We start from the raw sequence: 22419 nt of genomic DNA, 5'->3' as shown, positions 1-22419 counted from the left end.
TAATGACGACATGAGTTCAGAGACAAAGAACCTTTCTACACTGCTCTTTCCATGTTTTCTGTGGTGTCGGATATTCAGGTGAGGTAAATACTACTCTCTTGTTTTCATGACACTCAGTCTTTAATGATTTTTACCCATTGGAATGATTTGCTCAAAAACAAAGCGTTCTTGTCCTCTGAGTTCACAGGAGCTGTTGTCCAGAGTCTTTGTCCTGCAGCCGACTAGAGAGGAACCTCAGGAGGGTTGTTCCTCCTCACCCGAGCTTTCCTGCTCTCCTGTTTCAGCTTCAGAGTGCGGAGCTTCTGCTGCCGGCGCTTCTCTCGGTACCACAGCTGCTCACAGTACTCGTCCACGCTCAGACTCTTGGTCCCCACCATGTGCAGGTCCTTGTAGCTCCGGTGCTGCGGCGGCCACGAGTTCCCAAGTCCCGGCAGAGACGAGGGCGGGTGAGAGGCCCCGGACTGGCCCAGGAACACAGGTAGGGCTCCCCCCACCGGGCCAGTCTTCCCGTGGTTGGGGCCGTGGCTCTGCTGGTGTCGGGCAGCTGGGTGGAGGCTGTGGTTGGGGATGATGTGAACGCGGTATCGGGCCAGGACCTGGCTGTAGGAGTGCTCATGGCTGCTGCAGGTGTAGACGCCTGCGTCAGCCAGCTCCAGGCGTTGAACCAGCAAACCACGCTTCATGTGGAGAGAGCGGTCGTCATCGCTGTGAGGACGCTGAGAGAGAGAGAGAGAGAAGCAGGTTTCATGGTGACAAAATGTGTTTGTGTGTATACACTGAATCTCATCATGTCTTCTCCTCTGATACGTCTCCAGCAGATGTTGACTGATTCAGACTCACTCTGTCCTCAGTTTGCTGCGAGCTGCCCGTGTGCCGCTGCACCGTCCACCTGAGCTCGGCCGGAGGTGACCAAGGAACACACTCCAGGAAGGTGGAGTTTCCCTCCACGCCGTACACCGACTTCTCTTCCACAGCGTCAGAGTCTGACGAGGAGAAAGAAGAGAAACACAGATCAGGGGAAATATTCACCAGGTGATTTGTGTGAATCGAAAAAAGGAGGAACACACATTCTAAACAGGAAGAGAAACTAAAGAAACATTTCTGAGATGTCAACCACTTCATCATTTCTTTAACTTCAATAATCTTTACTGCCACTGTGTTGAAGCGGAGAAAACTGCAGTTACACAGAACGGCCCCTAGAGTGCGCCCCATGTCTACCTGCAGCAGAGAATATTCAAGAAGGTATTTTAAATCTGTAGAAACTTTATTGGTTTGTTATCGTGCAACAGTTGAAACTTTGGTTTTGGAGAAATAATCAAACATTAGGAAAATGTTCTTGCTGAATAAATTATTGTACAAAATGAACTGTTTAAATATTCAGTGTGTTCCTGTTGCATTCAGTAGTAAATAGAATTTACTATCTGTGATACTATTTTTGAAGGTAGTTAAAAAAGGTCAAATATTTGTATATTTATATACATATTTTATACTTTCTATATACTATATATTTAGTACAGTAATTATGTTGATCAAACTGTGACTTTAGAACAAAGCTGATCATTAAACTTCAAAATCAGACATGAAAAAGCATCAAGGCTGAAATGATAAAACGTCAATATTTTAGCAGGTCCTTCTTTCCCTCTGTGCATCGTATTGTAGGAGATCAGTTTGGATCTTGATGCAATAAATCAGCACTAACACATTTATATATTTGAAGGGACCATGAGGCTTTGGCGAAGGTGCGAGCTCTAATGAGAGACATTGTAATTTACCTTCAAGTACATTTCCAGTATAAACACAGGACACACTGAAGACCCTGCTCAGACTGAACACAGGAGGAGCTGGAGCTTCTGGATGGATCCAGACGTGAGAATCAAACACAGCTGTGGATTTATGCCGATCTCTTATGTGGACGAACAGCGAAGACCACCGTGGTTCTGCGTTCCATCGCTGCGTCACTTTAAACACATGATCGATGGAGGAAATCCTCCTCTCAGATCCTCTGATATAAAGAGACTTCATATCAAACTCACCGTCCTCTGTGACTGGGCACTGACTCCAGGGGTCTCCATACTTCACATCCTGTCTCCGTGCCCGCCTAACACCAAACCAGGGGAAAGTGTGATGTACATGTGGTAACTGTTATGAATGTGTGGTGTCCTCATTACCCCTCTGTCCCTCTCTACCTCTTGCTGGTGGGGAAGAACCTGGAGCAGGTCTGTCCATCCCAGGAGCAGTAGGGGTCTCTGGCCAGACAACACTTAGCACAGTCCGTCCCGTACAGCTCGCACCTCTGGAGCCCCAGCTGGGCCACGCTGAGCTCGCCGGACACGTACAGCTGTTGCTGTGGTCGAGACGGACGACACAGAGAGAGATTGATTTTATTGAGAGTTCATTATACTGTTGTAACAACAACACAAGTCTCAACTAAACAACACAACTTTGAACACAACATTTACTGGACTAATTAGAGCCTGAGCAGTGACGGCTGCAAGGATCCTATTGGGTTTCTTATTCTTTCCCCATCCCCCAATGTCAGATTGGTGTCGTCCTAAGCACGCGCGACTTTTGCTGAAACTTGTACGAGAAATGTTCGCATCAGATGGTTTCCGTGCATGTAAACAAAAGTCAGAGGACGCACCCTCTTGGTCGACAGCTTCATGCTCAGGATGGGAGTCGGACTCTGTGGAATAAAAAGAAAAATGGATGAATGTTTCTGTTGCTTCACACAAAAACACACGTTTATACCAACGTGCATCTACAGCTGTTTACGATGAGCCGAACGAATCCACGTAGATTTATTAACAGACACATTTCTATGCATTTGATACCAGATTGTGTCACATTTCATTTTAGAAATTCAAGTTGATCACACTGAACATGAAAACTCCTCTTCTCCCTCGTCTTCTTCACAGCCTGGTGTTCAATGTTTGTGTGTCTCAGTTTTCTAACGACCTCAGGAGCCTTAAAGACGCCGTTTGAAATAGTTCTTCACTGAGCTTCGTTCATTCAGTCGCAACAAACCACACAGTCTGAAGACAAAGCTGGAAAATAAAAGGAGGAGTGGAGGCTCATGTGACCGACACAGAAACGGTGACTGATCTTTACCTGAACTGATATTTCAGCCGTGCAGAGGTTGAGGTGAACGTTAAATGCTGCGGCCTCGCTCTGAGGTCAGAAATCTAATGAGTCTCTCTCTCCATCAGGTGGATAAATTACCCCCGAGCTCCATTTTTCTGGACCACTGACTCATTTCATGGCCTCACAGAGGAGAGTCAGTGACCCTCGACCGCTCTGAATGAGCCGAGGGGTGGATGAAGGAAACTCAAAGCCCACAGACCGACCGACTACAGCCTCCGACCTGAAACCCAGTCAGGATCCAAACAACCTGTCAGTTGCTCCTGCAGCTGTACGGTCACTTCCGGCTCTTTACACCCAGAAATGACTCAGTTCCTGTCTCAGTTGTTGGTAAACAACGAACGCCTGGTTTCCTGTTTGTTTGTTCTCGTCCTTCCTTCCCTTCACCTGCACAGTGTTTTGATTCTCTTTCCCTTTTCTTTCATCCTCTCCTTGTTCTTCCTCCTCATCTTCTTCATCTGTTTAAAAACAGAAACACACAAAAATGTGCTTTTCCTATTTTTGTCATCTCTCTGCTCGTCTTCCTGGTCCGTTTGTAAACACAGAGGATCTTGGGAAATATGCGTCCTGATATCTGCTTGTTTCTCTTTTGGGGAGTTTGTCCAGATGAACACGTTCCACTGAAAAACTACACGCACACACAGAACATCACAGGGTGCAGAGCTGGAAGATGAGCAGTGAGAGACATTACAACAAACTTGGGTTTTAGGCATTAAAGTCCTGCGTGTATGTGTGTGTGTGTGTGTGTGTGTGTGTGTGTGTGTGTGTGTGTGTGTGTGTGTGTGTGTGTGTGCGTGTGTCAGGATTCACAGAGAACGAAGAAGAGCAGTGAAATGATTTCCACAAATCAAATCAAAGTGAAAAATGATACGGACGAACATGTTTCATCCTAAGAAGTAGTTCTGTTAAAAGATAAAACCATGAAAACGTCGTCAGCCTTCTGATTTTCTTTCTCAGTTTAGTGGCAGCAGCGTAATGGAACCAGCTCAAATCACCGTACTTTATATGCTTCCAACCTCTTGCTCCAGTATTTCTTGGGTCGGGGGCTGGAGAGACTGTGAGAAACTTCACACAGTGGGTAAAAAAACACGAAGCTTCCTGTGAAAGCTCGAGTTCTTTTGGTTCCTGGATCAGAAGCAGTATTGAAACTCTACGTCACCTGGAAGACGGTCAGCTCCTCCAGAATGAGCTCCTCTGTGTCCCAGTTGTGTTTGATGACCGACACCGCCTTCACCACCTTCCCATCATCTGCACGGCAACAGGAGAGCGTTCGAGTCAACGCACATTTCATCCACATTCACAATAAATCCAAAATAACTAAATATACAGTGAAGAGAGAAAACTCATGGTGCACACATCACACATCCTACAGTGGTAACCGTAGTAACCAACAACACACAACTGCTACACAAACCAGCTGCTACAGTCAAAGCAGCCAATGTGTTTACACATGTTCACTGAGAACATGAGGAAATCACATGAATCTGCTCATGGAGGAAAATATCATGGGATGATTGTATGTAGACATTTGCATGTAAACATACTGCACACACACACACACACACACACACACACACACGTTACAATGATCCCAGGGAGCCTCGTAAACCTCAGAGGTCGTGCTGTGGGAAATCTCCTTTGCACATGTATGTTTACAGTGAGTGTGTGTGTCAAACGAACCTATACCCTACACCAGGGGTCACCAACACGGTGCCCGTGGGCACCAGGTCGCCCCCAAGGACCACATGAGTCGCCCGCAGGCCTGTTCTAAAAATAACACAACTCACCAGTGAGCTGCGTCTTAGATTTGATATGCGTTTCTAATTCATTGAATGATTTATTTTTGATTCTGTCAAATGTTTATTCTCATTCTGAAGTTGACTCCTGACTATGATTTGTTAACGGTCGGTCGGTGGCTCGTGAAAATGGAACATTTGTCTGATGAAATGTTGAAGAAGTGATCGTCTGAAAATGTAAACACTTGCTGAGATTCATAGAAATAAAGTGTTGAACCCTGATATCATCTGTTTCCCACCTTGTTAAGTCAATGTTGATAATTACTGTGAGAAATCATGAACGTGATCAGCGTCTTCACACAGATGAGAATCATTTATCATTAATAATAATATATAACTATCAAACTGGCAGCCCTTCGTATGACTCAGTTCCCATGAAGTAGCTCCGTCTCAAAAAGGCTGGCAATGAAATACGATGAAATTCATGTGTCTGACTCAAAGTGATTTAAATGGGTTTCACTTTGTGTCCTGCCCTTGCAGCGCGAAACCTTGAGCAAAGCCAGACAGCCAGAGGACATCCAAGTCTTCACTGAACACACGAGGCTCGACTCTTCTTGTTATTCACTGGGTTTGATTTGTGTTGTACAACTGGAACATTACAGAGAAAAGAAGAACATAGTTAAGTTCCTATAACACATTACAGGTTAGTACTATACACATACTGTCACTACAAAGTATAAATGTCCTTTTCTGTATGAAAACAGCCAAACGGTCAAAAACTGCAGTCACAACGAATTAGCAAAAAGAGCTAGCTCCTGTGCTAATATTGTGCTAATTGCTAACAGAGCAGTGCCGATGAGCAGCTCAATCAGAAAGTTAACATGAGATTGCTTATACACACTACTTACAGACAAATAGTCTCCAGGGCAGAAGCGCAGCAGAAAACCTTTCAGGAACACCGTGAATTATTATCGCTGTTAGTTTTCTCTGAGCTGAACTTGAAGAAGTACGGAGCTAACTGAAGGAGCAGAGAAGAGGCGCCCTGGGACAGAGCGGTGAGGACATCACTCTGATGCTACTTCTGAAGACTACAAACAATAAAGAGTGCTCACTCGGATGCTCCAACAGAAAACAGAACACTGGCTGTTCTTTAAACTTAACACACTTTTTAACTAACCTATTGGTTTAATTTGACCACAATCAGCAGTCAGCACACTTTGTGTCCAACTAAATCAACGTGTGATGTGAATCCAGGAACCTGAAGCAAACAGACAGGATGTGGTTATACACACATGGACATATACTGAGGGACAAAGGTGGACAATGATAAAGACAGACTTAGATACACTAGATGTGACTCTGTATCGAGGGTTTATATATTCTGCTGGGTGTCATTTCAATAAACACATTCTTCATGTGAATAAACACAATCCATAACGAGGGGCAAGATTTTGGGGCAAGAAGGTTCGTGGTTTGAATCCCGGTTCAGATGCGGTGTCTCTGTGTGCAGTTTGCATGTTCTCCCCGTGTTTTCTCCAGGTGCTCCGGCTTCATCTCACAGTCCAAACACATGCAGATGAGGGGTTGGGTGAATTGGAGACTACACACAAGCTGCTGCTGCTTCAGCCTCTGGATCATCAGGACACAGCTCAGCCTCCGTCCACACACACTGTCCTCTTCACACTGTCCTCTTCACACTGTCCTCTTCACACTGTCCTCTTCACACTCACCTTCACAAAGATCACGTCCATCTGTTGAGAGAAGAAGACATCAGTGTTAACAGAGACTCACTTCATCAGCTGTGAGTCAGTGATGCAGCACATCCAGTATAAAGAGCAGCAGGGACTTCAGTCCTGTTCAGAGGTGGAGCAGCTTCCTCTCTGCTTCATGTTCACGTGTTGGAATGAACACGCTAAGAGCTGCACACACTTTGACCATCACGTGTGTTTCCTCTGCATGTGAACGTGCAGAGTGGACACTTGAGAGGTGGATTTCCTGCTGTTACAGGTGAAGACATGTTTCACTGTGTGTTGATGAACATGTGCTTCTGACAAACTGTCAGTGGACAGATGAGACAGATGAGACAGATGGACAGATGGACAGATGAGACAAATGGACAGATGAGACAGATGGACAGATGAGACAGATGGACAGATGAGACAGATGGACCTCAGCAGAGCTTCTGCTCTGTAGAGACAGCTCATGGTTACCATGGTGATGATGCTTCTCTGAGGCTTCAGTCACACTGATCTCAGAGCTGTGACAAAGAGCCAACTGATCAGTTGTTCACTGATGAAGTGAGAGAACAAAGTGTCTCAGATCAGATGAAGACGTCTCTGCTCATCATGTGAGGCTGTCAGCTGTGGTCCAGCTTCACTTCCTGTTCACATGAAAACAACAACAACTGTCGTCTTCACATCAACTCAATCAAACGATCACAACCGGCTTCTGGCTCGTCTGATTGGCCGACTGTTGTCTCTCTGTGTTTCTGTCCAATCCTGAAGTCTGTCATCGTTGTCCTCTCACAGCTTCACTGAGGAAACACTGAGGCCTGAACTACGAAGACACTTCAACATGTCCACACAACAGTGTAGTTACTTTGCTCAGTGGGCGGAGCTTTTAAACAGGTTGATCTCCAACTTCACCTGCTCTGGAGCAGGTTAGCCGTCCATCATCAGTTACCATGGTGATTTACCCCGATAAGAAGTGAACGAGCTTCGTAGGACTGAAAAACTAAACCTGAAGTTAACCTGATAACCACAAATCCTGCTTCTGGTCCAGACCCTGGATCTTCACTGTGATACTGACTGTGTTTAGTAAAATACTGATGAAAGCAGCGTGGACTGACTCCAACCATCTACTGACCTCAGAGTCTCCAGTGGACAGGTTGGACTCTGTAGAAGACCACACAGCTCCTTCACTCCTGAGTCCTGCAGCTTGTTTCCACGCAGATCCAGTTCTCTCAGATGAGAGGGGTTTGACCTCAGAGCTGAAGCCAGAGAAGAACAGCTGATCTCTGACAGTCTGCAGCCCTTCAACCTGAAGAAAGAATAAAACTTAACTGTAAATGAATCTGAGTTCATGTGTGAAAATAACAGATATTCATGTCAGCACAGACTCATAACATGGAAGAGAAATATGAAATCAGACATGTTGGACTAAAGACGAGTCCTGATTCAGTAACAATAGATTATTTGGACACGGAGACTCAACCTGGATAAAGAAATGTGAATATTTGAATGTGTCCTCCTGTTATTGTGGATCGTCATCATGTCAACACAGACTCTCAACATGCTGCTGACCTCAGTCCAGTCTGTGACCTGAAGATAAATATCACATCAGACATGTTGGACCATTGTTTCATTCATCACCTTCTTCTCTGTGTGTTTGGTCACTGAGTAGGTTTGTGTCATTAAACACTGTTTAAAGTAGAGATGGCTCCTGACAGTCACTTCCTGTTTGGTTCTATACTCATCAACTGTCCAACGTGCTTCAATAAGAACGTGTCTTATTGTTGAGAACCTGAGGAGGACGAGTGCTCGGCCTCAGTCCACATGTTATTCACTGACACTAGTGATCAGGAGCAGGTGTGTGCAGGTGAATGGAGTTGGGCTGATGAGGTGGACGTGACTGACAGGCTGGGTGAGGGACAGTGAGCAGAACTGAGACAGTTCGATTTCGATAGATAATGACCAAATAAGAAAGAACGTTGGAAAAGTGAACATTCAAGGATTTAAGGACCTGACCTCAGAGTCTCCAGTGGACAGGTTGGACTCTGTAGAAGACCACACAGCTCCTTCACTCCTGAGTCCTGCAGCTCGTTGTTACTCAGATCCAGTTCTCTCAGATGAGAGGGGTTTGACCTCAGAGCTGAAGCCAGAGAAGAACAGCTGATCTCTGACAGACTGCAGCACTCCAACCTGAAGAAAGAATAAAACTTAACTGTAAATGAATCTGAGTTCATGTGTGAAAATAACAGATATTCATGTCAGCACAGACTCATAACATGGAAGATAAATATGAAATCAGACATGTTGGACTAAAGACGAGTCCTGATTCAGTAACAACAGATTATTTGGACACGGAGACTCAACCTGGATAAAGAAATGTGAATATTTGAATGTGTCCTCCTGTTATTGTGGATCGTCATCATGTCAACACAGACTCTCAACATGCTGCTGACCTCAGTCCAGTCTGTGACCTGAAGATAAATATCACATCAGACATGTTGGACCATTGTTTCATTCATCACCTTCTTCTCTGTGTGTTTGGTCACTGAGTAGGTTTGTGTCATTAAACACTGTTTAAAGTAGAGACGGCTCCTGACAGTCACTTCCTGTTTGGTTCTATACTCATCAACTGTCCAACGTGCTTCAATAAGAACGTGTCTTATTGTTGAGAGCCTGAGGAGGACGAGTGCTCGGTCTCTGTCCACATGTTACTCACTGACACTTCATGAATGGAGTTGGGCTGATGAGGTGGACGTGACTGACAGGCTGGGTGAGGGACAGATGACTGAGGGACAGTGAGCAGAACTGAGACAGTTCGATTTCGATAGATAATGACCAAATAAGAAAGAACGTTGGAACACTGAACATTCAAGGATTTAAGGACCTGACCTCAGAGTCTCCAGTCGACAGGTTGGACTCTGTAGAAGACCACACAGCTCCTTCACTCCTGAGTCCTGCAGCTCGTTGTAGCTCAGATCCAGTTCTCTCAGATGAGAGGGGTTTGACCTCAGAGCTGAAGCCAGAGAAGAACAGCTGATCTCTGACAGACTGCAGTGAATCAACCTGAAGAAAGAATAAAACTTAACTGTAAATGAATCTGAGTTCATGTGTGAAAATAACAGATATTCATGTCAGCACAGACTCATAACATGGAAGATAAATATGAAATCAGACATGTTGGACTAAAGACGAGTCCTGATTCAGTAACAATAGATTATTTGGACCCGGTCTCTGTCCTGCAGATCAGTTTATGAAATCCAGAACTAAACACAGATGAGTTTTAACAAGTAGCTGAATATTTAAAATGTCCCAGATTAATGAATGAATGGATTCAAGTTATGTCTGAAGAGGAATTATGTTCAATGAGTATTAAATGAAGCGTTCGGGCATAGCTTCACTTGACAACAAATGACGTCATGAGGTCAAAGGGCAAACTCCGCTAGGGTACGCTCGTTTACATTCCCCGGGCGGTCCGGGGGTTTACGTTACCACTATATAGTCTATGCATAATATGTCAATGATCTCCGGCTATGGCCATGATCCAAACCTGTGACTCTCTCTCTCTCTCTTTATGTTGTGACGGCCCATTAAGTACATTTGCAGGTATTTTCTTTATCTAATATATTTTATTTTATTGGATTGTTTATTAAAAACAAAGGGGGGGGGGGGTTCTACCTTATGTTGATTCTCAATTGAAGGTTCTACATGGCTTCATTTGTCAAAGGAAACATGAGCAAAGATTGATCCAGGGTTAGAGCCCTTATGCAACAGATGTAAGGCAGACACAGGTTCCCTCATTCATACTTTTTGGACTTGTCCAAATCTTCACAATTATTGGACGTCTATATTTGAGACATTCTCTGAGGTGTTTGGACTCAATTTAACCCCTCCCCCTTTGATTGCAATTTCTGGAGGAGTTTCTGAAGACGCTCTCCTTCCCAAACATTACTCCAATGCTATTGCTTTCGCCTCCCTAATTGCTCGGAGACTTCTCCTTGTGAAATGGAAGCAGGAGGCCTCTCCCACTCATGTGCTATGGACTCCAGAACTTCTGAAGTTTTTACATCTGGAGAAAATAAGGTGGACGTTAGGTGGTTCAACAGGTACATTGGATAAGACGTGGCAACCATTTCTAGCACACATGAAGACGCTAAAGCTGTGTACCCTTCTGTGACTGATTTGTGTTTGAACCAAGGTGTAAAACATTTGACATGGAGGCAGCTGTGATTGACATACATGTCTTCCTCTTTACTGGATTGTATGGACATTTGCTCATTATCATTTGTTGTTGTTTTGCCTGAAGTTTTTCTTGTGAAAGTTGACATTTGACTTCATTTCATGTTATTGTTTATCCTTTTGTTTTGTTTGTTCATCTTTTTATTTAAAGATATTATTGTCACTATTACTATTGTTTTGTTTGTTTGTTTCTATTTGTTGTGTATGAGATGTTTTTTGTTTTCGGGGGAGGGACATGTAGAGGGGAGGGGACGAAAATGCAACAGACACACCTCTGTATTAGCATTTAGCACTTACTGGATTACAAAGCTGCTGTATGTTGTTGATAAAAAAGGAAAATAAAATAATTTAAAAAATAATACAATGAGTATTAAATGAGATGAACTGTGTATAAATGCTGTGTTATAGATATGAGATCTACAAAAGTCAGTGAACTGACCTCAGAGTCTCCAGTGGACAGGTTGGACTCTGTAGAAGACCACACAGCTCCTTCACTCCTGAGTCCTGCAGCTCGTTGAAGCTCAGATCCAGTTCTCTCAGATGAGAGGGGTTTGACCTCAGAGCTGAAGCCAGAGAAGAACAGCTGATCTCTGACAGACTGCAGAACTTCAACCTGAAGAAAGAATAAAACTTAACTGTAAATGAATCTGAGTTCATGTGTGAAAATAACAGATATTCATGTCAGCACAGACTCATAACATGGAAGAGAAATATGAAATCAGACATGTTGGACTAAAGACGAGTCCTGATTCAGTAACAACAGATTATTTGGACCCGGTCTCTGTCCTGCAGATCAGTTTATGAAATCCAGAACTAAACACAGATGAGTTTTAACAAGTAGCTGAATATTTAAAATGTCACAGATGAATGAATGAATGGATTCAAGTTATGTATGAAGAGGAATTATGTTCAATGAGTATTAAATGAAGCGTTCGGGCATAGCTTCACTTGACAACAAATGACGTCATGAGGTCAAAGGGCAAACTCCGCTAGGGTACGCTCGTTTACATTCCCCGGGCGGTCCGGGGGTTTACGTTACCACTATATAGTCTATGCATAATATGTCAATGATCTCCGGCTATGGCCATGATCCAAACCTGTGACTCTCTCTCTCTCTCTTTATGTTGTGACGGCCCATTAAGTACATTTGCAGGTATTTTCTTTATCTAATATATTTTATTTTATTGGATTGTTTATTAAAAACAAAAGGGGGGGGGGGGGGTTCTACCTTATGTTGATTCTCTATCAGATAATTGAATCACTAGTTTAATAGACTGATTATAGCTCAAATACTTTTCTATCAAAGAGACAGTGGCTGAGACCAAGAGTGTGATCTCAGAAAAAGCTTGGAAGCTTTGGGAGTCTTGTGTTTTTCTTTAGAGAATGACACTGAGGATAATGGGGAGGTTGGGGTTGATGTGTTCATTGTTTGTGTTGAAGGTTTTATCAGTATTCACTTGGTCATGTTTGAACGTACTAAGGTCGACTAGAGTTACACAGCTAACTCAGATACATCACAAAAGGTATAAAATGATCCTTCACATTTTCTTCTTCCATAAACTCTGATGGCAACACCTGCTCCCTCAACTTCAGGGAGAAACGGCTGCCACATGAATCTAATCAGCTGGAATGTTCGGGGACTTAACCATCCAATCAAACGTCATCAAGTATTCTCTCATCTCTTACACCTTAAAGTCAACATTGCATTTCTTCAACAAACTCAGCTACAAATAGAGATCACCCGAAAATGAAGAAAGATTGTGTTGGACAAATGTTCCAGTCTAAATTCAACAGTAAAGCTAGGGGTACTGCTATTTTGATTCATAAATCAGCTCCATTGATTGTCTCCCATGTAGTAGCTGACCCAAATGGCCGTTATGTAATTGTAACTGGCTCTTTATTTAACGCCCTTTACTCTTAGCTAATGTATACGCCCCCAACTGGGACGATAGTGATTCTTTCAGAAACGTTCTTCACTCATTACCTGGTATTAACACTCACTCATTATTACTTGGGGAGACATGAATACTATCATGGACCCTACACTTGACCGCTCTTCCACAAGACCGTCACCACTCTCAAAGTCTGCTCTGGTTCTGCAGTCGTATCTGGAGACCGATGGGGTCGTTGACGCATGGCCACTTCTTTATCCATCAGACAACACTGGTTCTTCTCTCCTGTACATCAAACATACTCGTGCATCCATGACTTTTTGGTTGATAAAAAGTGATTATCTCAGGTAAAAGCATGCACGTATAATAGTATTGTAATATCTGATCATAGCCCTCTGGTGTTAGAGCTCAGCTCTCCTCATCAAAATTCTATTTACTCATGGAGGCTTAACCCTCTCCTGCTATCTGATGAAGGATTTCTCCAGTACATCTCCAAACAGATGGACCTTGTTCTAAACACAATAACAGAGGACATGTGGCAGTCTGTCCTTCATAGAGTACGTTCTTCCTCCATCTGTGCCAGACATGGACTCCTACAATTGAAGGTTCTACAAGGCTTCATTTGTCAAAGGAAACATGAGCAAAGATTGATCCAGGGTTAGAGCCCTTATGCAACAGATGTAAGGCAGACACAGGTTCCCTCATTCATACTTTTTGGACTTGTCCAAATCTTCACAATTATTGGACGTCTATATTTGAGACATTCTCTGAGGTGTTTGGACTCAATTTAACCCCTCCCCCTTTGATTGCAATTTCTGGAGGAGTTTCTGAAGACGCTCTCCTTCCCAAACATTACTCCAATGCTATTGCTTTCGCCTCCCTAATTGCTCGGAGACTTCTCCTTGTGAAATGGAAGCAGGAGGCCTCTCCCACTCATGTGCTATGGACCACAGAACTTCTGAAGTTTTTACATCTGGAGAAAATAAGGTGGACGTTAGGTGGTTCAACAGGTACATTGGATAAGACGTGGCAACCATTTCTAGCACACATGAAGACGCTAAAGCTGTGTACCCTTCTGTGACTGATTTGTGTTTGAACCAAGGTGTAAAACATTTGACATGGAGACAGCTGTGATTGACATATATGTCTTCCTCTTTACTGGATTGTATGGACATTTGCTCATTATTATTTGTTGTTGTTTTGCCTGAAGTTTTTCTTGTGAAAGTTGACATTTGACTTCATTTCATGTTATTGTTTATCCTTTTGTTTTGTTTGTTCATCTTTTTATTTAGAGATATTATTGTCACTATTACTATTGTTTTGTTTGTTTGTTTCTATTTGTTGTGTATGAGATGTTTTTTGTTTTCGGGGGGAGGGACATGTAGAGGGGAGGGGACGAAGATGCAACAGACACACCTCTGTATTAGCATTTAGCACTTACTGGATTACAAAGCTGCTGTATGTTGTTGATAAAAAAGAAAATATAATAATTAAATAAATAATACAATGAGTATTAAATGAGATGAACTGTGTATAAATGCTGTGTTATAGATATGAGATCTACAAAAGTCAGTCAGTGACCTGACCTCAGAGTCTCCAGTGGACAGGTTGGACTCTGTAGAAGACCACACAGCTCCTTCACTCCTGAGTCCTGCAGCTTGTTGTCACTCAGATCCAGTTCTCTCAGATGAGAGGGGTTTGACCTCAGAGCTGAAGCCAGAGAAGAACAGCTGATCTCTGACAGTCTGCAGCAATACAACCTGAAGAAAGAATAAAACTTAACTGTAAATGAATCTGAGTTCATGTGTGAAAATAACAGATATTCATGTCAGCACAGACTCATAACATGGAAGATAAATATGAAATCAGACATGTTGGACTAAAGACGAGTCCTGATTCAGTAACAATAGATTATTTGGACCCGGTCTCTGTCCTGCAGATCAGTTTATGAAATCCAGAACTAAACACAGATGAGTTTTAACAAGTAGCTGAATATTTAAAATGTCCCAGATTAATGAATGAATGGATTCAAGTTATGTCTGAAGAGGAATTATGTTCAATGAGTATTAAATGAAGCGTTCGGGCATAGCTTCACTTGACAACAAATGAGGTCATGAGGTCAAAGGGCAAACTCCGCTAGGGTACGCTCGTTTACATTCCCCGGGCGGTCCGGGGGTTTACGTTACCACTATATAGTCTATGCATAATATGTCAATGATCTCCGGCTATGGCCATGATCCAAACCTGTGACTCTCTCTCTCTCTCTCTCTTTATGTTGTGACGGCCCATTAAGTACATTTGCAGGTATTTTCTTTATCTAATATATTTTATTTTATTGGATTGTTTATTAAAAACAAAGGGGGGGGGGGGGGGGGGTTCTACCTTATGTTGATTCTCTATCAGATAATTGAATCACTAGTTTAATAGACTGATTATAGCTCAAATACTTTTCTATCAAAGAGACAGTGGCTGAGACCAAGAGTGTGATCTCAGAAAAAGCTTGGAAGCTTTGGGAGTCTTGTGTTTTTCTTTAGAGAATGACACTGAGGATAATGGGGAGGTTGGGGTTGATGTGTTCATTGTTTGTGTTGAAGGTTTTATCTGTATTTACTTGGTCATGTTTGAACGTACTAAGCTCGACTAGAGTTACACAGCTAACTCAGATACATCACAAAAGGTATAAAATGATCCTTCACATTTTCTTCTTCCATAAACTCTGATGGCAACACCTGCTCCCTCAACTTCAGGGAGAAACGGCTGCCACATGAATCTAATCAGCTGGAATGTTCGGGGACTTAACCATCCAATCAAACGTCATCAAGTATTCTCTCATCTCTTACACCTTAAAGTCAACATTGCATTTCTTCAACAAACTCAGCTAAAAATAGAGATCACCCGAAAATGAAGAAAGATTGTGTTGGACAAATGTTCCAGTCTAAATTCAACAGTAAAGCTAGGGGTACTGCTATTTTGATTCATAAATCAGCTCCATTGATTGTCTCCCATGTAGTAGCTGACCCAAATTAAAAAAATAATGAAGCCTAGAACCAGGTATGGACAGGCCTCTGACACAGGAGTCGTTCCCTGGACCTCAGGATGCTCTGACTATGTACAACTATGAATGAACTACATGACGATGCCTAAACGAACACACACACAAGCACAGCCTGGACTCATCTCACATTCATCATTAATTACTCTTAAATACAAACTACATCCTGCCGAAAAGCAAGACAAGACTAATTCAAATGGAATGAATCTAAATGTGTTCACGTTGGTACTAAAAAATATATCTACTGCTATTCTACCATGGCCACAGACTCCTGTGTCAGAGGCCTGTCCATACCTGGTTCTAGGCTTCATTACTTTTTTAATTTCCAATTTTTTGGTTCTGGTAACCTGCCCGAAGCCTCCAGCCTCCAGCAGGAGCCCCTGTGACCTGGACGGGACACCGCTGTTAGCATTAGCCGCTCAGCGGGGCCTGTTCAGGAAGCAGGCGGGAGCTTTTATTTTCCATATCAGGATGCCCCAGGAAATCGGTAAAGAGTCTCCAGTTGGTCCAAAATGCTGCAGCACGAGTGCTGACAGGAACTAGAAGGAGAGATCATATTACTCCTGTCTTGGCTTCTCTACACTGACTCCCTGTAAGATTCAGAATAGATTTCAAAATCCTGCTCCTCACATTTAAAGCTCTTAACAATCAAGCTCTTCATATCTCAAAGAGCTGATAACAACATATTATCCAAAGAGATCACTTCAGTCACAAAACACAGGCTCTCTTGTGGTTCTAGAGTCAGTAAGAGCAGAACAGGAGGTAGAACCTTCAGCTACCAGGCTCCTCTCCTGTGGAACCAGCTCCCACTCTGGGTTCAGGAGGCAGACACCATCTCAGCATTAAAGTTAAAGTGAAAACGTTCCTCTTTGATAAAGTCTATAGTTCTGGATCAGGTCCTGACCCATCACTTAGTTAAGCTGCTATAGGTCTAGACTGCTGGGGGAACTCCCATCATGCACTGAGCACCTGTCCACTTCTCTCTGTCTCTCTGCCCCCCCACATTCATTCATTTATTTATTTTAATACATGTCAATGACTGTTTCACTTTGTCCTCCCATAGTCTCTCTCTCTCTTTTTCTCTCTCATCTCAGATATCTCTGACCCCTGAACCTCAGGACAACAACTTTTACTATTACTAATTACAATATCTCAGTAATTCATTATGATATCAAATGTGTCTGTCATCAATAATAATTAATAGTCTTTACACTGTTGTTCACATTTTAACAAGTCAGATCTGATGCCTGATGGTGCTCAAGTGTCCCCGGTCTTTCTCGCCCCCCCTCTCCCCTACTTCCCCCTCCCCACTATCCCTCTCTCTCCTCTCCTCCCCCCATTTTCTTTGCTCACCCCAACCGGTGGAGGCAGATGTCTCCACATTGAGTCTGGTTCTAGAGGCTTCTCTCTGTTAATGAGGGAGTTTTTCCTCCACAGTCTCAAAGTGCTGCTCATTGTGGGAACTGTTGGGTTTCTCTAGATTTAATATGATGTGAAGGTCTTGACCTTCTATGTACAGAGCCTTAAGATATGTATATTATGATTTGGTGCTATACAAATAAAATTGAACTAAATTGAATTGAGTTGTTGTGTATGATAAGATTTTTGTTTTCGGGGGAAGGGACATGTAGAGGGGAGGGGACGGAAATGCAACAGACACACCTCTGTATTAGCATTTAGCACTTACTGGATTACAAAGCTGCTGTATGTTGTTGATAAAAAAGGAAAATAAGATTATTTAAAAAATAATACAATTAGTATTAAATGAGATGAACTGTGTATAAATGCTGTGTTATAGATATGAGATCTACAAAAGTCAGTCAGTGAACTGACCTCAGAGTCTCCAGTGGACAGGTTGGACTCTGTAGAAGACCACACAGCTCCTTCACTCCTGAGTCCTGCAGCTTGTTGTCACTCAGATCCAGTTCTCTCAGATGAGAGGGGTTTGACCTCAGAGCTGAAGCCAGAGAAGAACAGCTGATCTCTGACAGACTGCAGCTCCTCAACCTGAAGAAAGAATAAAACTTAACTGTAAATGAATCTGAGTTCATGTGTGAAAATAACAGATATTCATGTCAGCACAGACTCATAACATGGAAGATAAATATGAAATCAGACATGTTGGACTAAAGACGAGTCCTGATTCAGTAACAATAGATTATTTGGACCCGGTCTCTGTCCTGCAGATCAGTTTATGAAATCCAGAACTAAACACAGATGAGTTTTAACAAGTAGCTGAATATTTAAAATGTCCCAGATTAATGAATGAATGGATTCAAGTTATGTCTGAAGAGGAATTATGTTCAATTAATATTAAATGAAGCGTTCGGGCATAGCTTCACTTGACAACAAATGAGGTCATGAGGTCAAAGGGCAAACTCCGCTAGGGTACGCTCGTTTACATTCCCCGGGCGGTCCGGGGGTTTACGTTACCACTATATAGTCTATGCATAATATGTCAATGATCTCCGGCTATGGCCATGATCCAAACCTGTGACTCTCTCTCTCTCTCTTTATGTTGTGACGGCCCATTAAGTACATTTGCAGGTATTTTCTTTATCTAATATATTTTATTTTATTGGATTGTTTATTAAAAACAAAAAGGGGGGGGGGGGGGGGGGGGGGGGGGGGGGGGTTCTACCTCATGTTGATTCTCTATCAGATAATTGAATCACTAGTTTAATAGACTGATTATAGCTCAAATACTTTTCTATTAAAGAGACAGTGGCTGAGACCAAGAGTGTGATCTCAGAAAAAGCTTGGAAGCTTTGGGAGTCTTGTGTTTTTCTTTAGAGAATGACACTGAGGATAATGGGGAGGTTGGGGTTGATGTGTTCATTGTTTGTGTTGAAGGTTTTATCTGTATTTACTTGGTCATGTTTGAACGTACTAAGGTCGACTAGAGTTACACAGCTAACTCAGATACATCACAAAAGGTATAAAATGATCCTTCACATTTTCTTCTTCCATAAACTCTGATGGCAACACCTGCTCCCTCAACTTCAGGGAGAAACGGCTGCCACATGAATCTAATCAGCTGGAATGTTCGGGGACTTAACCATCCAATCAAACGTCATCAAGTATTCTCTCATCTCTTACACCTTAAAGTCAACATTGCATTTCTTCAACAAACTCAGCTAAAAATAGAGATCACCTGAAAATGAAGAAAGATTGTGTTGGACAAATGCTCCAGTCTAAATTCAACAGTAAAGCTAGGGGTACTGCTATTTTGATTCATAAATCAGCTCCATTGATTGTCTCCCATGTAGTAGCTGACCCAAATTAAAAAAATAATGAAGCCTAGAACCAGGTATGGACAGGCCTCTGACACAGGAGTCGTTCCCTGGACCTCAGGATGCTCTGACTATGTACAACTATGAATGAACTACATGACGATGCCTAAACGAACACACAAGCACAGCCTGGACTCATCTCACATTCATCATTAATTACTCTTAAATACAAACTACATCCTGCCGAAAAGCAAGACAAGACTAATTCAAATGGAATGAATCTAAATGTGTTCACGTTGGTACTAAAAAATATATCTACTGCTATTCTACCATGGCCACAGACTCCTGTGTCAGAGGCCTGTCCATACCTGGTTCTAGGCTTCATTACTTTTTTAATTTCCAATTTTTTGGTTCTGGTAACCTGCCCGAAGCCTCCAGCCTCCAGCAGGAGCCCCTGTGACCTGGACGGGACACCGCTGTTAGCATTAGCCGCTCAGCGGGGCCTGTTCAGGAAGCAGGCGGGAGCTTTTATTTTCCATATCAGGATGCCCCAGGAAATCGGTAAAGAGTCTCCAGTTGGTCCAAAATGCTGCAGCACGAGTGCTGACAGGAACTAGAAGGAGAGATCATATTACTCCTGTCTTGGCTTCTCTACACTGACTCCCTGTAAGATGCAGAATAGATTTCAAAATCCTGCTCCTCACATTTAAAGCTCTTAACAATCAAGCTCTTCATATCTCAAAGAGCTGATAACACCATATTATCCAAAGAGATCACTTCAGTCACAAAACACAGGCTCTCTTGTGGTTCTAGAGTCAGTAAGAGCAGAACAGGAGGTAGAACCTTCAGCTACCAGGCTCCTCTCCTGTGGAACCAGCTCCCACTCTGGGTTCAGGAGGCAGACACCATCTCAGCATTAAAGTTAAAGTTAAACTAAAACGTTCCTCTTTGATAAAGTCTATAGTTCTGGATCAGGTCCTGACCCATCACTTAGTTAAGCTGCTATAGGTCTAGACTGCTGGGGGAACTCCCATCATGCACTGAGCACCTGTCCACTTCTCTCTGTCTCTCTGCCCCCCCACATTCATTCATTTATTTATTTTAATACATGTCAATGACTGTTTCACTTTGTCCTCCCATAGTCTCTCTCTCTCTTTTTCTCTCTCATCTCAGATATCTCTGACCCCTGAACCTCAGGACAACAACTTTTACTATTACTAATTACAATATCTCAGTAATTCATTATGATATCAAATGTGTCTGTCATCAATAATAATTAATAGTCTTTACACTGTTGTTCACATTTTAACAAGTCAGATCTGATGCCTGATGGTGCTCAAGTGTCCCCGGTCTTTCTCGCCCCCCCTCTCCCCTACTTCCCCCTCCCCACTATCCCTCTCTCTCCTCTCCTCCCCCCATTTTCTTTGCTCACCCCAACCGGTGGAGGCAGATGTCTCCACATTGAGTCTGGTTCTAGAGGCTTCTCTCTGTTAATGAGGGAGTTTTTCCTCCACAGTCTCAAAGTGCTGCTCATTGTGGGAACTGTTGGGTTTCTCTAGATTTAATATGATGTTAAGGTCTTGACCTTCTATGTACAGAGCCTTGAGATATGTATATTATGATTTGGTGCTATACAAATAAAATTGAACTAAATTGAATTGAGTTGTTGTGTATGATAAGATTTTTGTTTTCGGGGGAAGGGGCATGTAGAGGGGAGGGGACGGAAATGCAACAGACACACCTCTGTATTAGCATTTAGCACTTACTGGATTACAAAGCTGCTGTATGTTGTTGATAAAAAAGGAAAATAAGATTATTTAAAAAATAATACAATTAGTATTAAATGAGATGAACTGTGTATAAATGCTGTGTTATAGATATGAGATCTACAAAAGTCAGTCAGTGAACTGACCTCAGAGTCTCCAGTGGACAGGTTGGACTCTGTAGAAGACCACACAGCTCCTTCACTCCTGAGTCCTGCAGCTTGTTGAAGCTCAGATCCAGTTCTCTCAGATGAGAGGGGTTTGACCTCAGAGCTGAAGCCAGAGAAGAACAGCTGATCTCTGACAGTCTGCAGTCCTTCAACCTGAAGAAAGAATAAAACTTAACTGTAAATGAATCTGAGTTCATGTGTGAAAATAACAGATATTCATGTCAGCACAGACTCATAACATGGAAGATAAATATGAAATCAGACATGTTGGACTAAAGACGAGTCCTGATTCAGTAACAATAGATTATTTGGACACAGAGACTCAACCTGGATAAAGAAATGTGAATATTTGAATGTGTCCTCCTGTTATTGTGGATCGTCATCATGTCAACACAGACTCTCAACATGCTGCTGACCTCAGTCCAGTCTGTGACCTGAAGATAAATATCACATCAGACATGTTGGACCATTGTTTCATTCATCACCTTCTTCTCTGTGTGTTTGGTCACTGAGTAGGTTTGTGTCATTAAACACTGTTTAAAGTAGAGATGGCTCCTGACAGTCACTTCCTGTTTGGTTCTATACTCATCAACTGTCCAACGTGCTTCAATAAGAACGTGTCTTATTGTTGAGAGCCTGAGGAGGACGAGTGCTCGGTCTCTGTCCACATGTTACTCACTGACACTTCATGAATGGAGTTGGACTGATGAGGTGGACGTGACTGACAGGCTGGGTGAGGGACAGATGACTGAGGGACAGTGAGCAGAGCAGAACTGAGACAGTTCAATTTAAATAAATGACCAAATAAGAAAGAACTTTAGAAAAGTGAACCTTCAAGGATTTAAGGACCTGACCTCAGAGTCTCCAGTCGACAGTTTGGACTCTCCAGTCCAGCACACAGCAGCTTCACTCCTGAGTCCTGCAGCTTGTTGTCCCTCAGATCCAGTTCTCTCAGATGAGAGGGGTTTGACTTCAGAGCTGAAGCCACGACTTCATTGTGAGTCTCTGAGAGGAAACAACCACCGAGTCTGTAATTAAAGAAAATATCAAATGTGTTAGAATAAAATCAGAAAACACAACATTCATACAAAACGTGATCATGTGACCCTCACCCTGGTTAATCCACTTTCTGCCTCTTGAACATTTGATCTTAAAAACACCTCAAGAGAATCCTTTCAGATTTGGTACAAGCGTTCATTCAGACTAACAGATGACCTCATTAGATTCAGGTGGTCAAAGGTCAGAGGTCAAGGACTTGAACATGACGTCTCAAGTCTGTCTTTAGAGAACTTCTTCACATTTTGACCAGTTGGACTCAAAGATCAACTGATTAGATTTCAGTGGTCGAAGGTCAAAGGTTACAGTGACCTCATATTATTGTGAATGCAACATGTCAGTGACCTGCAGGGACTGACTCTGCACTGGTTGGTGGTGGTGCACAGACACAGGATGAGAATTCTAGTTTGAAG

The 22419-nt window shown here is 42.8% G+C and overlaps 2 protein-coding genes across 10 annotated transcripts in view; both read right to left on the bottom strand.

Moving 5' to 3' along the window:
* The window catches only part of LOC138405822 (semaphorin-3D-like), a 7464-nt gene extending 1272 nt beyond the window's left edge, over window positions 1-6192 (bottom strand). Inside the window, exons 1-8 of one of the 9 annotated variants that reach the window (XM_069515752.1) lie at window positions 6052-6192; window positions 5423-5522; window positions 4298-4386; window positions 2642-2683; window positions 2187-2344; window positions 1773-2098; window positions 841-983; window positions 1-716 (exon numbers count right to left, since the gene is read on the bottom strand). The exon at window positions 1-716 is cut by the window's left edge and continues 1272 nt beyond it. In XM_069515752.1, the coding sequence (XP_069371853.1) occupies window positions 222-716; window positions 841-983; window positions 1773-2098; window positions 2187-2344; window positions 2642-2662 (1143 nt within the window). In that variant the 5' untranslated portion in view covers window positions 2663-2683; window positions 4298-4386; window positions 5423-5522; window positions 6052-6192 and the 3' untranslated portion in view covers window positions 1-221. Of the gene's footprint in view, window positions 717-840; window positions 984-1772; window positions 2099-2186; window positions 2345-2641; window positions 4387-5422; window positions 5523-6051 lie in introns of those variants that run through there. The other 8 variants (XM_069515769.1, XM_069515756.1, XM_069515772.1 and 5 more) reach the window with 8 other exon arrangements.
* The window catches only part of LOC138405623 (NACHT, LRR and PYD domains-containing protein 5-like), a 224199-nt gene that overhangs the window by 114791 nt on the left and 86989 nt on the right, over window positions 1-22419 (bottom strand). The window contains exon 15 of the mRNA XM_069515397.1: window positions 9494-9667. Within this exon, the coding sequence (XP_069371498.1) occupies window positions 9494-9667 (174 nt within the window). The remainder of the gene's footprint in view (window positions 1-9493; window positions 9668-22419) is intronic.

This window comes from Paralichthys olivaceus, chromosome 2 (genome assembly GCF_024713975.1).
Source record: "Paralichthys olivaceus isolate ysfri-2021 chromosome 2, ASM2471397v2, whole genome shotgun sequence".
NCBI classification, from domain to species: Eukaryota; Metazoa; Chordata; class Actinopteri; order Pleuronectiformes; family Paralichthyidae; genus Paralichthys; species Paralichthys olivaceus.
This window is presented reverse-complemented; position numbering and strand designations above follow the sequence as displayed.